Source organism: Myotis myotis, unplaced genomic scaffold (assembly GCF_014108235.1).
Source record: "Myotis myotis isolate mMyoMyo1 unplaced genomic scaffold, mMyoMyo1.p scaffold_m19_p_9, whole genome shotgun sequence".
Lineage (NCBI taxonomy): Eukaryota > Metazoa > Chordata > Mammalia > Chiroptera > Vespertilionidae > Myotis > Myotis myotis.
In genome coordinates, this window is record NW_023416401.1 from 78334651 (window position 1) to 78352116 (window position 17466).

Here is a 17466-nt window from a genome sequence, read left to right on the forward strand (position 1 = left end):
CAGGATAACAGCCAGGGGACATTTAAGCCCATGGGGACCACATCCTTCCCTTTGCACAAACTCCTCTTTGCAGTCTCTCACCCCCAAACTTGTCCATCTGGGAAACTCCCATTTTCATTCATTATCCCAAATCCACCTCAGACCCGACTCCCTCAGGACACGCACCACTACAACAGGCCTTTCTGCTCTGCCTCCTCTGCACCTGGCAGCCGCCTCTACAGTTCCAGCCCGCCTCACTGAGGCACTAACACACAACCTCTTCGTAAATGTAGTTGTTTACATGTCTGTCTCCCTACCAAACAATAAATCCTGGGCAGGCCCATTTAGGAAAGCAATGTGAAACGAGTCATAAACATGCTAAAATCCAGAAATTTTATTTCAATAGAATCTATTCTAAGAAACTAATGCTAAATATAGGAAAAGCTGCTTCTGAAGATGTTTACAGCAGTATTATTTATATTGGAGAAAGAGAGAGGGAGAGGGGTGAGGGGCGAGGAAGAAAACAATTTCACCATCCAAGAAATTATATTGGGGGAACAATATTAAGCTAAATTATGGTATATAGTCTCAACAAATATTTGTAGTTAGTCAAAAAAAAAAATGAGAGGAATAAAACATAGTGAAATGCTAATAATAGATAAGTTTAAAAAGCAACATTTAAAATTGTAAGTGAACTTAAAGCAACAGATGCACACACAAAAAGAACTATACCAAAATGTTCTGTTTTGCTCTATTGTTAGGGGCAAAAATAGAGTACTGAGGACTAGCTATGGTTATGGGAAATAGTAATCATGCTCCATTAACCACAATTGCCTTGTGTTGGTTAAAGAAAGGACATCCTGACCTGGCTGGGAGTTGTGTACCCCCAGGACTTGGGAGTCAACCTTTGAATGCAGTCCATTCTCATTCAAGAGCTGCCTATTTTCATGGAAAGATTAACAACCTTATTGACCAAACAATGGAGTCCCACTCCAGCCTGCAAGCCTACCTCCCCATACCTGTAATCCCTACTTCCCCACATAATCTTTGTCTTACCCTATATAAGCAGCTGGCTTACGGGAGGGGGGGGCTGCAGAGCAGATTTTTGTGGATGACCTGCTGCTCTCCCATACTGCAGACAGTACTGTAATAAATGCTCACATATTATTCAACCCGGTCTCTATTTAAATGACTCAAATAGTGACAGGCAGCACGGACCCACTGATTGTCCGGTTACCCTATCAGTATATAGAGCACTTGCGAGAGACTATTCTCTCCTCACTGGATCCAAATTTTTGGACCAAATCCTGATGTCACTTGATTTCACTTGACTGTGGCCTCTGATCCCAAATCTCTTTTCCTTCTGATTAACCATTCCTCGCCTAGCTTCCGCAAACTTCACTTTCATTATTTCACTTAGAGAAACACTCCTGCTGCCTGGTCCTTTAATTCCCCACCCCTCCTCTCCATTCATGGAGCTTCTTATCTCAGGCCCTTATCATTTGTCTGCTCAGTCACTGCCTGTGTTCAGTGCCACCCCTCCCATCAGCCCAAATCCATTTTTCCTGGCCCTGTTGGCAGAGAAGTTCTCAAAACTTACCATTTGACCTGCTAAGAATTCTCCAAGGAGGCCCTCTCACCTGCAGGATAAGATCTGAGCTTCTAAATCAGGCAAACAAAACCCTTTCTGATCTGATCCCCAATCTGACTCAGCTTCTCCGTCAGATCACCTATTCCTCTCCTCCTCTTCTCCCCCACAATCCGTCCTCTCCCCCAGCCCATCTAACTCACTGTTCTGACCCTTCCCCTGGCCTACACAGCACTCTAGTCATTTATCTGACATCATGGATGCCCTCAGGGCCAGGGTTTCAGCACCCCATCTTCTATGTCCACCATCACCTCCATCACTCCCCCTGAACAGGAGGAAGAGGCAGGCTGGTGTTCCTCACCTTCCCACAATATTGCCATATGTATTCCATCTTCCCTTAGTTGAAACTGCCCTCCCCCTCTACTTTCCCAAATTCTAGCCATAGCCACTTGCTAAATATGGCCACTGAGCACTTGAAATGCGGGCAGTCTAAACTAAGATGTGTTGTCATTGTCAAGTAGACACTAGATTTCAAAGACTTGGTACGAAAAAAAAAGTTTAAAAAAATATTTTATTTTACCTGTTGATAATATACATATTAGACATGTGGGGTTAAATAAAATATATTATTAAAGTCAATTTCACTTGTTTTCTTTTACCTTTTTTCTGTTAAGCCGTACCTGAGGATATTTTTCCATTGATTTTTAGAGAGAGTGGAAGGGTGGGGGAAGAGGGAGAGATACATAGATAGATAGGTAGAGAAAGAGAGAGAGGAAAAAAAAAACACCTCGATGTGAAAGAGACACATTGATTGGCTGCCTCCCACACACCCCCAACCAGGGGCGGGGATTAAACCTGCAACCCAGGTACATGACCTTGACTGAAATCCCCTGGTGCGAAGGCTGAGGCTCTCACCACTGAGTAATGCTGGCCAGGACTCCTTTTACTTTTTAAAATGTGGCTACTAGAAAATTTAAAATTACACATGTGGTTCACATTATATCCTATTGGGCAGAGCTAGTTTAACCATTCTGCAGGGCGTAGCAGGAGTAAAACTTCAAGATGCCCCTATTTTTGTGCCACCCTTAGTTATCCTTTTTGCCTCCTTGAAATCCTATAATGGAGTCTACCATATAAGCCACAATCTAATTATACAAGGCACTATTGTTCACTAATACCTTATTCTTCTTGCTATAATAATGCCATTTCTATACCCTCTTTTGGGACGCAGTAGGCAGTCAACTTTTAATTAGACATGAGACCTTTGCTGGAGCAAGACAGCAATATGTTTTACGTTTTTGTTTTGTTTTATTTGCTCATTTACTTTCCCAATAATGATTTAGACAGTGTAGGGAGAACTGGAAGTCAGGGGACCTAACAGCTCTTTCTTCTTCCTCTAATTAATAAAATACATACAGACCATTTAGTACATGGCTTGGGCCCGTATAAGGCCTGCCTATGTCTCCGTTTCCCCCACTGTAAAATAAATCAGGCAAATTTACAATAAGCAGCCAGATCAAAGTAGCTAAGCAAGTTCTAATTGGAGTCATTATCATGATACCAAGAAATACTCTACTTTTCACAGCTAATTGTGTTTTGTTAGCTAGTTGTCTTAAAGACAGACTAATTTTAATGGAGAGAACAAGTCCATCACAATTATCAAAATAAGAAAGGGTGGGGCAAACTACCTATCAAATGCTCTCCTACCTATTAATAATGAGAAATAAGTAATGAGAGAGGAAGTTGTCAAGTGCCTACTCCAAGCTGAAATAGTTTACACATCACACTCACAGACATTACCATATATATCCATTTTACAGAATAGAAACTGATGTTCATAGACAGGCTAAGTAACTAGACCAAAGTCATGTAGCTGTGCTACAAATCAGGTCAGCAGTATCATCTCTGTATGTAAAAAAAAAAAAAATGACATCATTATTATCACTTAAAGATAAAATGTATGCAAATCAAGAATATTATATAAGTATACAAATAAAAATACAATAATACTTTCTATTCTCCTTCAGATAGTTTTCTTGATCTTGGCTAATCCCCATTTTTCAGAGCAAGAGACCTATTTTTCTAAGTAGACTTTTCCTTAAAGTAGGAAACAAGTAGGGTATGTAATGGAGTAGGAACTAGTGTATTAATAATACATTATTTTCTTTAAGTCTTTAAACCAGTTGTAAGTGAAAGCTTACATTAAACATTATGGCTAGAATTCCTCAGATACATTTACAAAAATCTAGTCCCTATAGATAAAGATTACAGTAATCAAGTCAATTGGGCCATTCCAAAAGACAAATGCATCAACAACAATAATAACAAAAGTACACCTAAAAAAGAACCTCTCCATGTTACACAATTTAAGTCATAATGAGCTCAATGAAATGATAAAAGGAAGTTCCTCAAAATAAGACACACACACACACAGTGAAACCCCAATTACATGGCTAACTACTTTCTCCCAATGGTAACAATGTACTGTGTATCTCTAAGAAACCAAACTGATCTCGGTTTAATTGATTCTGCCTTTACAAAATAGCCAACTTAAATCTCCAGACTTGGACAGAATGAAAGTTCAAATTCTCTACCACAGAAAAAGTCCAAAAGTATCAAATGCTTTAAAATCCTGCTCAACTCTCCTTATCAAAAATGTCCCTGCAGTCTGTGTTAATCAGTCACTACTAAAAACTCCACACAATGCAACCTGTGTGCGCCTGGTATTTTACTACAGGAAGTAGAAAGTTCAGTTTACCAAGAAGGCCACATTTCACTTTCAAAGGTCTTGAAAACTAATCCCTCTAACAGTAACTAATTTACATTTCATTCCGATCTGAACAAGACAGTGTAATCTCAAGAAACCCGTGATTGTGAAGAATTTCATTTGGCAAAACCAGGTGTGTTCTTTTTATTCCTTTAGAGGTACTTCACAAAGTATAAATAGAAATAATTTGCAGCTTTACATCTCCTGGGCAAGATCTTTATGTAAAATTCTCACATATAAAATGAATTCATTTAATCCACATTTCCTCAAAAGACAGACATATTAAGACTACATGCCTTAAATCAGGTGATTTTTGCTCATTTTAAGAATAAAAATGGCAGGGGAGGGTGAGGGGTTAAGAGATCAAACGAAGGGCTTGTATGCATATAAGCATAACCAATGGACCCAAGGCACTGGGGGGGGGGGGGGGCATGTGAGAGGGGTGGTTGCGGGGGAGAAGATCAATGGGGAAAAAAAGGAGACATGTGTACTTCTACTTGTAATATTTTAACCAATAAAATAAATTTTAAAAAATGGCATCTAGAAGAAACATAAGGTGTCCTTTTCTTTGTCCACACATACACAGACAAGTCTACAGACAGCAAAGGTGTTTTCATCCTAAACAGAAGTTAAGACTGAGGAAGTAAGAAAACAGAAAACAAAACAGCCTAGCACACCAGTTACAGACCACATGCAGCAGGTGACAGGAAGCCTGGTGGACCCTTCACACCCACAGGGATGAGCATCCCAGGTCAACTGCAGGCCCTCCACCCAGCAGTCCCATAGACACAGAAGAAAGCAAAAAGCCATCCCTGTCATCCTGGCGATGAAGGAGAAGCAGCCTCCTTGAACCCAGGAAAGTCACCCCGCCCTCCAAGCAAACACCAGGGGCCCCCTTCACACCGAGGACACAAAGAAAGGGAAGCAGCCAGATCCAAAATAAAGGTAATTTTTAAAAGGGGGAGGGGCGTGAGATTTAAATTAAATGTATCCAGGGATCACTTGGAGTCTCAGTCTATTTGGGGACTGGGACTCAAAAGTAAAAATAAAGTGTAAAGGGGGGAGGGGGAGCGAACGAGAGGACAGTTCAATTAAGGACCACTTGAGGTCTCAGTCTACTTAGGGTCCCGGACTCAAAAATGTTCAAACTGGAAGGGGAGATGACAGTTCAGCGTGCGTGCACCGGGGTGCAGGGTCTGCTGGGGAAGGGATGGTCCCGGCAGTGTCCCGCCTCGAGGTTTCCCGGTGAGAATCGGGGAGGAAGTTCACACCGGAGGGCTAGGCTGCCCGCTTTTCGGGGAACAAGCCCAAGACCCAGAGTCTGGGTCGGTCGCCCGCCGCCCCTACTCCACGCTCTCCCCGTCTCCGCTCCGACCACCCCGCCGCGCGCGGGCAGTGCCCGACCCCAGGGCTGCGGCGCGCGCCTCACCCAGCAGCGCCCGCAGGTGCTTCAGGCGGGTCAGCACGTCCTTCTTGGGGTCCAGCACCTTCTGGGTGGACTTCTTCACATCCCCATGGCTCCTCCGGGAGAACATCCCGCCGCGGGAAGCCCGGTCCCGCCGCGGGGGCAGGAGGCGCCGGAGCCGCGCGAGTCACAGCACAGGGTCCGGCCCGGCGCGTGTCGCGTGGGCCACTTGGCCGCCCCTCTCCGTGCCGCCGCCGTTGCCGCTTCAGCTGTGACTCCAGGAAGGAGGGGCGGGCCGCCCGGGCACCGAGAGGGGAGGGGCAGGAAGGCGGTGTCAACAAGGGACCGACGGCCCCGCCCCGCGGGAGGCGCCAGCCGCCCCTCGGGCGCAGCGCACGTGCGCGTGGCCGGGACTCCTCGCCGAGCTCCGCTTGGAGCGCCGCGAGTCACAAAGAAGCTAGGTTCTCGCTGTACTACAAGTCCCGGGATGCACCGCGATAGAGCCCTCCAATTAGACTGGAGTGACTTTGGCACGATGGGAGTCAGTGGGCCGGCTCTAAGCGCGTTCTCCCTTCCTACCCCTCCGTGGGCCGCAAGTCCACCTGGGAAGTGTAGTTTTATGCAGGAGGCGAGGCACTGCGATCGCCTTTCCAGTCTGGGCTGTTGGGCAGTAGCCTTCCTCCTTCAACCTCGGGAGGCCCAGGGCTGCCTTCCTTTCACTCTGTGTGCCTACCGCAGTTCCCGCTACTGCATCGTGAACCACAGAAACATCTCAGTAAGAAAAGTTTCAGGGCTTTTAAAATGCAAACCATTTTAAGTTCTAGCTTCAGAAATCACACCAAGGAGCCAGGGACCCATGGAAATCCCTTTGACCTTACCAAAAATCGGAGCTCCAATTTCTCACTAAAATGCACGGCTTTGGCAGGAGGGAAGGGCATGCCCAGGCTCTGGATGAAGAGACCCTTGGTTTCTGAGACCCAATCTCACTTGGAGTGTGCGACTCCCTCACTTAGAGGGCTCCACGGGATCTTCTTGCTTTGTATGAAGGGCATGTTCTCTGTGTTGTGCAAAGCCCTATTAGCAATTCGGTATAACCAGAAATAGAACCTGAGAGACCTGATGCTCGGCCGTATGCCTTTAAGGTCAGGTACCTGTAACATGGGGTAAGACTGAGAAGGAAGATGGTCTTACAAGAGATCCTACTGCATCTGGATCCTTGGCTGTTTAAAAAGACGTGGTTTCCATCAGATTAGGACAACACAACTGTCTTTTTTCATTCAGTAAATTGGAGGAAAAGCCAGGGATTTACACAGCTCTGTGTCCATTACTGAGCACAGAATTTTGGCCAAAAAAAGCTCATTAAATAAAAGGAAATAAAAAGCCAGAATGGTCCAACATTTTATCTAGACATGCAAAATATAACTCATAATTGTTATATTTTTAGAGTTGCCTCTATTTTTGGAGTTGTGAAAATAGAACTGATAGAACTAGAGTATATTCATCCTGCAGAAATATTACTCAGCAATGCAAAAGAATGGACAATTAATAAACCCAGTAAAATGGATGAGTCTCAGATCCAGAGATGGAAGCCCCATACTTAGGATGATGTCAGAAGGTCTCTATAAGTTTGGGCCTCCATCAAGTTCACAAACCCTCCAAGACTATTACAAGAGAGAGAGAAAAAAACTTCTCTCTGAAAACAAGGCATTTTGGGTATCTTTGTTAGAGCAACATAGCCTGTGCTTGATTACACATAGTAAATCACAACAGTCATTGCCAGGCTCCTTTAAAAATATACTTTTTATTACATTGATTTGACAAAAATAGGATGCACTTGTCTTAGGCAATTCAATTTTTCTGTCACAAAATAACCCGTCATCACATACAAACATTTATTGAGCACCTACTATGCATTAAGCATAAGTCTAAACCTTGGGGATAAAAGAAAAATGCAACCTCCTGACCTCCAAAGATTACACTGTAGTTGAGGGGCAAAATTACTAGATAAATGAACAGGTAAATGGCAGTCCCACAGTGAGCATGTGACATTGTCAAAACTTGATAGTACCTCATATGATTTCACTTATATGTGGAATCTATAGAATAATATAAGTGAACAAACAAAATAGAAATAGACTCATAGATACAGAGGACAGACTGATGGTTGCCAGGGGAGAGGAGGATTGGGGGACTGGGTGAAAAAGGTGAAGGGATTGAAAAATACAGATTGGTAGTTACAAAATAGTCAATGGAAATATTGTCAATAATATTGTAATAACTAAGTATGCTGCCAGGTGGGTACTGGATATATCAGGGGGAGTACTTTGTAAAGTATATGATTTTCTAACCACTATGCTATACACCTGAAATTAATACAAAATAATACTGAATGTAAACTGTAATTGGAAAGAAAAAAAAATCTTTGTAGTACCAGAAACAGGCATTTGTGCATATAGACTCACCTCTTCCATCCTACCTAGCCTCTACTTACCGATGAAAATGTAGATTCCAGTCTTCTCTAAAAATTTAAGAACCATAAATTATAATTTTTTAATTTATTATTGTTGTTGAGAGTATTACTAGTACAGATGTCCCCCACTTCCCCTCCTTTGCCCCCTCCACCTGGTTTCCAACCCAACCCAGGCCTTCACCACACTATGGCCTGTGTCCATGCACTATGCATATCCTATATAATAAAGAGCTAATATGCTAATTAGACAAAATAGCAGAACGACCATCCAGACGACATTCCGGACAACCATCTGAGCAACCTTCGGACAAAGCCAGGGCTGTGAGGACCGACCAAGGCTGCAAGGGGCTGTGAGGGCCAGCCAAGGCAAGCAGAGCTGCAAGGGTCAAGCCCCTTGCACCAATTTCATGCATCGGGCCTCTAGTCTATAATAATAAAAGCATAATATGCAAATTGGCCAAATTGGCCAAACAGCAGAACAACCGTCCAGACAACTTTCCGGGCGACCACACTATAACACCCACTGGCACCAAGCCAGCCATGGCGGGTGCAATGCGAGTGGTCGAGGGCCCGGCTATTGCCCCATGATCGCCCTGCAGAGGGATTGATCAATCGGGGGTTCCACAATTACCCCGAAGAGGGAGGCCCAGGCTCCCGCACGGCGGTGCTGCGGCGGGTGGACAGGGCCTCCCTCTATAGGGGCGATCCATCGCGGGGCTCCCAGACTGTGAGAGGACGCAGTCCAGGCTGAGGGATCCTCCCCACCCAGTGCATGAATTTCATGCACCGGGCCCCTAGTAGGCATATAAGTTCTTTGCTTAACTTCTTCCTGCCCACCCTTCCCTCTGATGTCTGTCAGTCTGTTCCATGCTTCATGTCTCTGGACCTATTTTGTTTGTCAGTTTATTTTGTTTATTAGATTCCACATATAAGTGAGATCCTGTGATATTTGTCTTTCTCTGACTGGCTTATTTTGCTTAGTATATTTAATATTTGACAAGAATATATGATGGAGTAAAGATAGTCTCTTCAATAAATGGTGTTGGGAACATTGGCAAACAATGAATCTAGGCTGCCAAAAATGAATAAAATACTTAAATGTAAATTGCAAAACCATAAAAATCCTAGAAAAAGACATGGTCAGTAAAATCTCAGACATCTCACGTAGCAATATTTTTGCAAATACACCTTTTAGGGCAAGAGAAACAAAGAAAAGAGTAAACAAATGGCATTAAATCAAACTAAAAAGCCTCTGCACAGCAAAAGAAACCATCTTCAAAATGAAAAAGGAACCCACTGTAAGGGAGAATATATTTGCCAGTGATACATCTGAAAGTGGTTACTTTTCAAAATATATAAAGAGTTCATACAACTCAACAAAACATAAACGATCCAATTTAAAAAAATGGGCAAAGGCCTTTAGTAGATACTTCTAAAAAGAGGACATATAGACGACCAAGAGACATATGAAAAAATGCTCAATGTCACTAATCGTCAGAGAGATGCAAAATAAAACTACAATGAGGTATCACCTCATGCCTGTCAGAATGGCTACCATCAGTAAATCAGCAAACAACATGGCAAGGATATAGGAAAAAATCCCTAGTGCACTGCTGATGGGAATGCAGCCTGGTGCCGCCACTGTGGAAAACAGTATGGAGATTCCTCAAAAAATTAAATATGGAACTGCAGTTTGACCCAGGATCCCACTTCTTGGAAACATAAATTATTTTGATGCTTTTTCGCTCACATGTGTATTCCATATAACATAAAAATACTTCTCATTTTTTATTGCTCTGCAAAATCATTCCTGCTGGACTGTGGACTCCTTGAGGGCATCACTTCTCTATAATTATTTATCACTGGAGGTTCAGAGTGTCAGTAATTTGCAGACACATAAGTGCTATTGAGTAAATGTCCCACTTTAATCCATAAAGATAATGTAATCAAGAGTTAAAAATTTGTGATGTAACTAAAAACTACTTGAAATACCGTTTGGATTAGAAGAAAAAAAAAGTTTTGACAACAGAGATATACAAAAACATAGCTGGTCTATAATAATAAAAGCATAACATGCTAATTAGACTAGACATCCTTCTGGACAAAGCCGGCGGCTGGAGGAGGGAAGCCCAGGTCCCGGGTCCTGGGTGACAGAGGGAAGCTGGTGCCAGCAGCCAGGGGAAGGAAGGCCTACTCTTGCATGAATTTAATGCATCAGGCCTCTAGTAGGAGTATAAAATAGTACAACTCCTATGGAGAGGATTGGGCAAAATTACATATTCCTTGTCTTTTGACATAGAAATCCTACTTGAAAGAATCTGTTCTGAAGACATACCTCCACAAATATGATACCACATGTGGAAGGTTATTCCTTCCAGCACTAATTGTAAACAAGAATGTAGTGGGTTAAACTGATATATCAATGTTCTAATCCCAAAACCTGTGAGTGTGAGTTTTGGAATAAGCCTCTTTGCAGATGTAACTAAATTAGGGATTTTTAGGGAAATCCTCTCGGATTATCGGGGGAGCCCCTAAATGGAATGAGTATTCTTATAAGAAACAGAAGAAGACACAGAAAAGATCACGTGAAAAGAGAGGCAGAGATTGGAGTCACGTGGCCACAATCCAAGTGACCTTTGCAGCCACCAGAAGCTGGAAGAAGCAAGGAAGAATCTCCCTGGGGGGTTTCAGAGGGAGATCAACTCTGAAAACATCTTGATTGCAGATTTCTGAATCCCAGAACTGTGAGAAAATAAAATTCTGTTGGTTTAAGCAACTTAGTTTGTGGTCATTTGTTGCAGCAGCCCTAGAAAATGAATACTGCCAGATATTGGAAAGAACCCAGTGTGATTGTCTAATGCAGGGGTGGGGAACATCCAGCCCATGAAATCATTTGGTCTGGCCCTGCCAAGGCATTAGGGGTGAGTTAATTAAATGTTTGACCAAATTTAATAGGCTAATTGTTAAGTTGATAATTTTGTATGGCCTGAGAATGATGTTATAAATATCCAAATGGCCTTTGGCAGGTAAAAAGGTTCCCCACTCCTGGTGGGATCTGATTGGATATGGTGCATGCGTACACATCTAAAAGTGGTAGTACTATGCAACCATTGAAAGAATGAGAAAATGTCTTGCTTCCTCATTTGACCTATACATTGTTAAGTATAAAAGCAATGGACAGAACATAAAATACAAATTTGCTTGCTTATTTTTTTTTCCAAAAAGAAACATTGGAATAATAAATCAAGAACTGCCCTAACCAGTTTGGCTCAGTGGATAGAGTGTTGGCCTGCGTACTGAAGGGTCCCAGGTTTGATTCTGGTCAAGGGCATGTACCTTGGTTGCGGGCACATCCCCAGTGGGGGGGTTGTGCAGGAGACAGCTGATCGATGTTTCTAACTTTCTATCCCTCTCCCTTCCTCTCTATAAAAAATCAATAAAATATATTTTTAAAGAAAGAAAGAAAGAGCTATCAATGCCTACCTAAGTGGGATGGAGAACAGAATGGAACAGATAAGAGATGGCAAAGGGTCCTCCCCAAAACTATAGCTTTTTATAGTTTTTACTTTTGCACCATTTAAATGTTTTACATATTCAAAATTTAAATTAAAAGAAAAAACCTGATAACTGAAAGTAAACAGATACACAGAATAAACAAATGAACCCAACCATATATCTAATTGGTAACATAACTCTATAGATAAAATAATTATTTCAAGTGACTTTAAAAGATAGTATTCTGATTGTACCTCATAGAGGGATATTCTAAGGGAAAAAAGATCTGTAAAGAAATATCAACTGTTATTTAGGACTAAGATTTTCATTGTAAAAGAAAAGAGACACACAAATATCAAACTCAAGAAAATTGAATAAAAACTATAAAATTAAATTTTACCTAGAAGTACCAATTTAAACTCGTGATTTAAAATATATAAACAGGCCCTGGCCAGTGTGCTCAGTGGTTGGAATGTCAGTCCGCAAACCAAAGGGTCTGGGGTTCAATTCCTCGTTAAGGGCATGTACCTGGGATGTAACTTTTTTTTTTTTTTAATATATTTTTATTGATTTCAGAGAGGAAGGAAGAGGGAGAGAGAGATTAAAACATCAATGATTAGAGAGAATCATTGATTGGATGCCTCCTGCATGCCCCCTACTGGGGATTGAGCCCACCACCCAGGCATGTGCCCTTGACCGGAATCGAACCCAGGACCGTTCAGTCCACAGGCCACTGCTCTATTCACTGAGCCAAACCAGCTAGGGCCTGGGTTACAACATTTAAATGGTGCAAAAGTCAAACCAGCCACAATCAGGGCATGTGTGGGAGGCAACCAATCCCTGTGTGTCTCTCTCCCCCTCCTCCTCTCCCTATTCACTCTCTCTAAAGAATGAATGGAAAAAATATCCTGCGGTAAAGGTTAACAGCAACCAAAAAAATACATGCACAGGTCAAGGTTCATTCTTTTCCATAGAGATATGTAGTTCCTGTGTTATTTATAAAAAGACTTTTCTTTCCCCCATTGAATTAACTTGATACCTTGGTCAATTATCAAGTAAGCATGTGTTTGTATCTATTTCTGGACACCCTGTTCTGCTGGAAAATATAGAATGAGTATAATACTGTGCCCAAAGGTCAATGGGAAAGTCTCTAAAACACAGGAGCTAGCTTAAAGGGGCTTCTTATGACCAAATGTGAGATAATTGGATCATCAGAAAGAATAATGATTATTATTGATTACAACACTTTGAATAAATAAAAATTCAGGAATCCATAATGACATTTAAAATAATTTTTAAGGGGAATATTTCAAGTAGAAAACATTTCTTGTACCTTTGATGATTTCAGGTAGACTTTAAAAAAAAAAAAGATTTTAAGAACCCTCCGGTAGCTAAGACCCTTACTCGGTGATAAAAGAGGAACCTGATCTGAATTGGGTATGTGTTTCAAGATCCTAATTAGGGGAAATGCAGGGCTTTAGAGCTTTATAATTCCCTCTCTTCATCCTTTACCAGAAAAGCAGAATGTTTTCCTGGTGACACAAATTGAATTTGATTGTTCAGGAAGACAGTGACCAAGTAACCACAACAAAGTAAGGAAAATAAAATGAGAAACCAAGAAGGCACAAAGAATAAACAGAAACACTCATCAATTCCTGATGTTGTCTGGAGCATAATTTTAGATTTTTTGATATACTATTTACATAAATTCAAACCAACAAATACTTACTGAACAACTATTACAGTTAAATTGTGATGATCATGCCTTGCAGGTACGGCTCAGTGGTTGAGCATCAACCTATAAACCAGGAGGTCAAGGTTCGATTCCCGGTCAGGACACATGCCTGAGTTGTAGGCTCAATCCCCAATGGGGGGCATGCAGGAGCCAGTTGATCAATGATTCTCTCTCATCATTGATGTTTCTATCTCTCTCTCCTGCTCCGTTTTTAAAATCAATAAAAATACATTTTTTAAAAATTGTGATGATCATAGTTTTGCACTTTCCAATTCTTTTTTTTTTTAATTATTGTACTGAAAATTGGTCTTTCAAAGGCCTATGTGAAAACTGAAATTTCTATTATCATTTATGGTACATATTTATCAAATAATTCTACAATTTTTCATTGCAGGCTTGTGCCCAGACAGGGCCAGGATGAGCATGTATTCAATACTTATTGAATGGATGAACTCATTCATTTGCTTCTTTATTAAGATCTCAGTCAGCATATTTTGGCAATGTTGTTAAGTAGGATGTTTACAATTTAACTATGTAGTATGTTCCCAAATTTTTTAATTCTACCCTTCTTTTCTTAGAAATCTTTTAGGCTTTCTCATCTTAAACAGATTATTCATTGTTTATGAAACCATAATTTATCTCCCCCACAACTCTGGCCCCCTTCATTTCCTCCTAAATTGGTGCTGCTACTAGCAATGAAGAAAAAATGTCTAGTAGGCTTTCCCCATTTAATTTCAACTACTTCTTCCTCAAAACTCAGTCATTGCCATTAGAGACAATTTGCTTACCTTTTAACTTTCATAGTTGGTATCATTCTAGATCTTTAAATCTGCAAGCTCTGTAGTTTCCAGAAAACCTAAGTGTTATATTTTATTTCCTAACTAGAGGCCTAGTGCATGAAAATCATTCACTCAGGGGGAGGGAGTGCCCCTCAGTCTGGCCTGCACCCTCTCCCTATGTGGAGTGGGCCTAAGCCATCAGTCAGACATCCTTAGTGTGGACAACCACGGAGGCAGGAGCGGCTCCCACCACTGCCGCTGCACTCACCAGCTGTGAGCCCGACTTCTGGCTTATTGGCACTTCCCCTGTGGGAGCACACTGACCAACAGGGGTCAGCTCCTGCGTTGTGTGTCTGCCCCCTGGTGGCCAGTGCACATCATAGCGACCTGTCGTTCCACCATTCAGTCAATTTGCATATTAGCCTTTTATTATATAGGACTAGAGGCCTGTTGCATGAAGAGATTCGTGCAATAGGCCTCCCCTTCCCCTGGCTGCCAGCACTGGTTTTCCTCCGGCACCCAGGACCCAGGCCTTCGCTCTGGCTGGAGCCTTCAATCTGCGCAACTCCAGAGGGAGCCTCAGTCTTCGCTCCGCTGCTTCGCCCCTATGTATGCAAATTAACCGCCATCTTTGTTGGGTTAAATTGCATACTCTCCTGATTGGCTGGTGGGTGTAGCGAAGGGATGGTTAATTTACATGTTTCTCTATTATTAGGTAAGGTTTTTCATTCACCAGAGTTTTTCAGTTTGGAAGGATTAGATTTTTTTTTCAAATTGACTAAAATATGCCTGAATATTCATCATAATTGTCATGAGTATTATGCTAATTTTAGTATATGGGAAAATTCGACAAATTTTCTTATCAGTTAAGGTCATTGTGCCTGTCCTCAGGAGAAAGATCTTTTAGCATGTCAGCAAAAGCAAAGGCTCTGCCGTAGCCAGTTTGCCTCAGTGGATAGAGCCTCGGCCTGCAGACCGAAAGGGTCCCAGGTTCGATTCTGGTCAAGGGCACATGCCTGGATTGTGGGCTCGGTCCAACGTGCAGGAGGCAGCCAATCAATGATTACCTCTTATCATTGATAATTCTAGCTCTCTCTTCCTCTCCCTTCTTCTCTGAAATCAATAAAAATAAATTTTTTTTAAAAAGCAAAGGCTCCGATTCCTAGTCCTTCCCCGTACTAGCTGTGTAATCTTAAATGACTCAGTTCTCCAAGCCTCAGTTTTCCTCATCTATAAAATGGAGATAAACTTGCATTCAACTATTTATTCTAAGGAGTAAATAAGCATAAAAAGAATTGAGCCACAATGCTTGGTACAAAAATGCTCAGTGAGTATTATTTTGTTTTTCTCTTCTCACCTATTCCCAGAAAATTGAATAAGATCATTTCTGCTGGCTAAAATTGTCCATTTGTGTGCACACTTGATTGCTAACTGTGATGAATAGGAGGAGTTTATGCAGCTGAGGTTTCCTATGGTTATATAAGTCCACACTGGACACAATCAGAATAGGTAGAAGCAATGTCCCAGAATCCTTTAGTCCTCACTCGTTATACACTCCTTGGCAAAGAGGGGTATTTTGCCTGATGCCTCCATCATACCAGGTGAATATCTGCTGCTTTCTGGACCTCAAATGATACTGGATTAAAAATGCTGTCCCAAGGGCTCATGGGTCTAAATGTGTGACTCAGCAGTTTGTTTCAGGGCATATTTTACTTTATCTGGTTATCATAAGACCAAACCCAGAAATAGTTTATGGGTCCTTTCCAAAGTTAAAGTAATAATTCAGATGGTTATAAATCAAATTAGTAATTTAAGCTATTACAGTCATAAAAAACAACAAAGTGAAACCTCAGAGACTAAAAAGTTTGGCTTTGATAATCTATCCAGAAGATGCCAATTGACATTTTTCTCTGTCGCTTAAATGTTCATTTAAAAAATCAAAATAATAAATTTATTTCATTGAGTCTTTTCACAGCCCTAACATTTTCTTTTTCATTTCTTCATTCAATAAGCATTTATTGGGATTCCTTTTGCCAGGCACTTTTCCTAGTCACTGAATAGACAGAGATAAAAAAGACAAAATTCCTGTTCCCAAGGAGCTCACTATCTGGTTAGGAATAAACTATCTAAAGAGGACACATTACAAAATAAATATGAAGCTTTTTTGTTTATTTATTTATTTTTAAATATATTTTTATTGATTTCGAAGAGGAAGGGAGAGGGAGAGATAGAAACATCAATGATGAGTGAGAATCATTGATCCGCTGCCTCCTGCACGCCCTCTACTGGGGATCGAGCTTGCAACCCGGGCATGTGCCTTTGGCTGGAATCGAACCTGGGATGCTTCAGTCTGCAGGCAGACGCTCTATCCACTGAGCCAAACCAGCTAGGGCTGAAGTTGTTTTATTTTTAACTTCCAGAAAGTATTAAGAAAAGCCCCTCACTTGCTTTGCCTTTGTATAATTCTGCCGCACCCCCTCACCCCCCACCCCATCCCATCCCTGGTCATGAATTGCCTTCTGTAAATCTGGGTTAAATAATTTTACATAATTGTAAAGAGTTACTGGCAAGAAAATTCTAGAATCATAGGAAGTTTTGAGAGCAAAATGTGACTAATAGATGTATTTCCTCCTTATAAAGAGGAAAAAATAAGAACCAGAGCTGGTTAGTGACTGGTGATTACCAAAACTGAGGGTGGAAACACTCACCTGACTCTGCCATGATGCTTCTGGTGTCATTGGAATGGCTGTAAGATGCCATTACACCTGAATACCATTCTGCAAAGCAGTTTCATGTTTTGCCCATTGAATCCTTATTACAGCCCACTAGGTTGGAATTCTCATCCCCATTTCACCTAGAGTCTAGGGTCCTAGACTCAGTCAAGTTGTGTAGCTGGCTCAAGGTCATCCAGCTCATAAGAAGCAAGTCCAGTAGGCAAATCAGAAGACGGACTTAGAGAAAGCAGAGCATAGAAAGCAAATAAATGACTTGGTTTTTCCCCTGGTAGCTGGAGATCAAGATAAACCAGTTCAGATAATAGGAAAGGCTCTTGAAGGAGAATAAAAAGCCTCAGTTAGGAACTAAAGACCTACAAAGACCTAGGACTCTGTATTTAGAGCCAGAGGCTACATTATAATTCATCTAAACCAAAAACAAACAAACAGATAAACTTTACAGAATTCAGTGACTTCTTCAAGTCCCCGAAGATAATTTATAGTCAAGCTAGGTAAAAAGTTGACTCCTAGACA

General features: G+C 41.6%; 1 protein-coding gene across 7 annotated transcripts in view; it reads right to left on the minus strand.

Annotated features, from left to right (window-relative positions):
• Positions 1-6120, minus strand: part of RALGAPA2 (Ral GTPase activating protein catalytic subunit alpha 2) — a 304655-nt gene extending 298535 nt beyond the window's left edge. For 3 of the 7 annotated variants that reach the window (XM_036321186.1, XM_036321185.1, XM_036321184.1), the window contains exon 1: positions 5764-6119. In XM_036321186.1, coding sequence (XP_036177079.1) covers positions 5764-5869 — 106 coding nt within the window. In that variant the 5' untranslated portion in view covers positions 5870-6119. Of the gene's footprint in view, positions 1-5763 lie in introns of all 7 variants that reach the window. The other 4 variants (XM_036321183.1, XM_036321181.1, XM_036321180.1 and 1 more) reach the window with 3 other exon arrangements.
• Positions 6121-17466: the final 11346 nt, after the last annotated feature.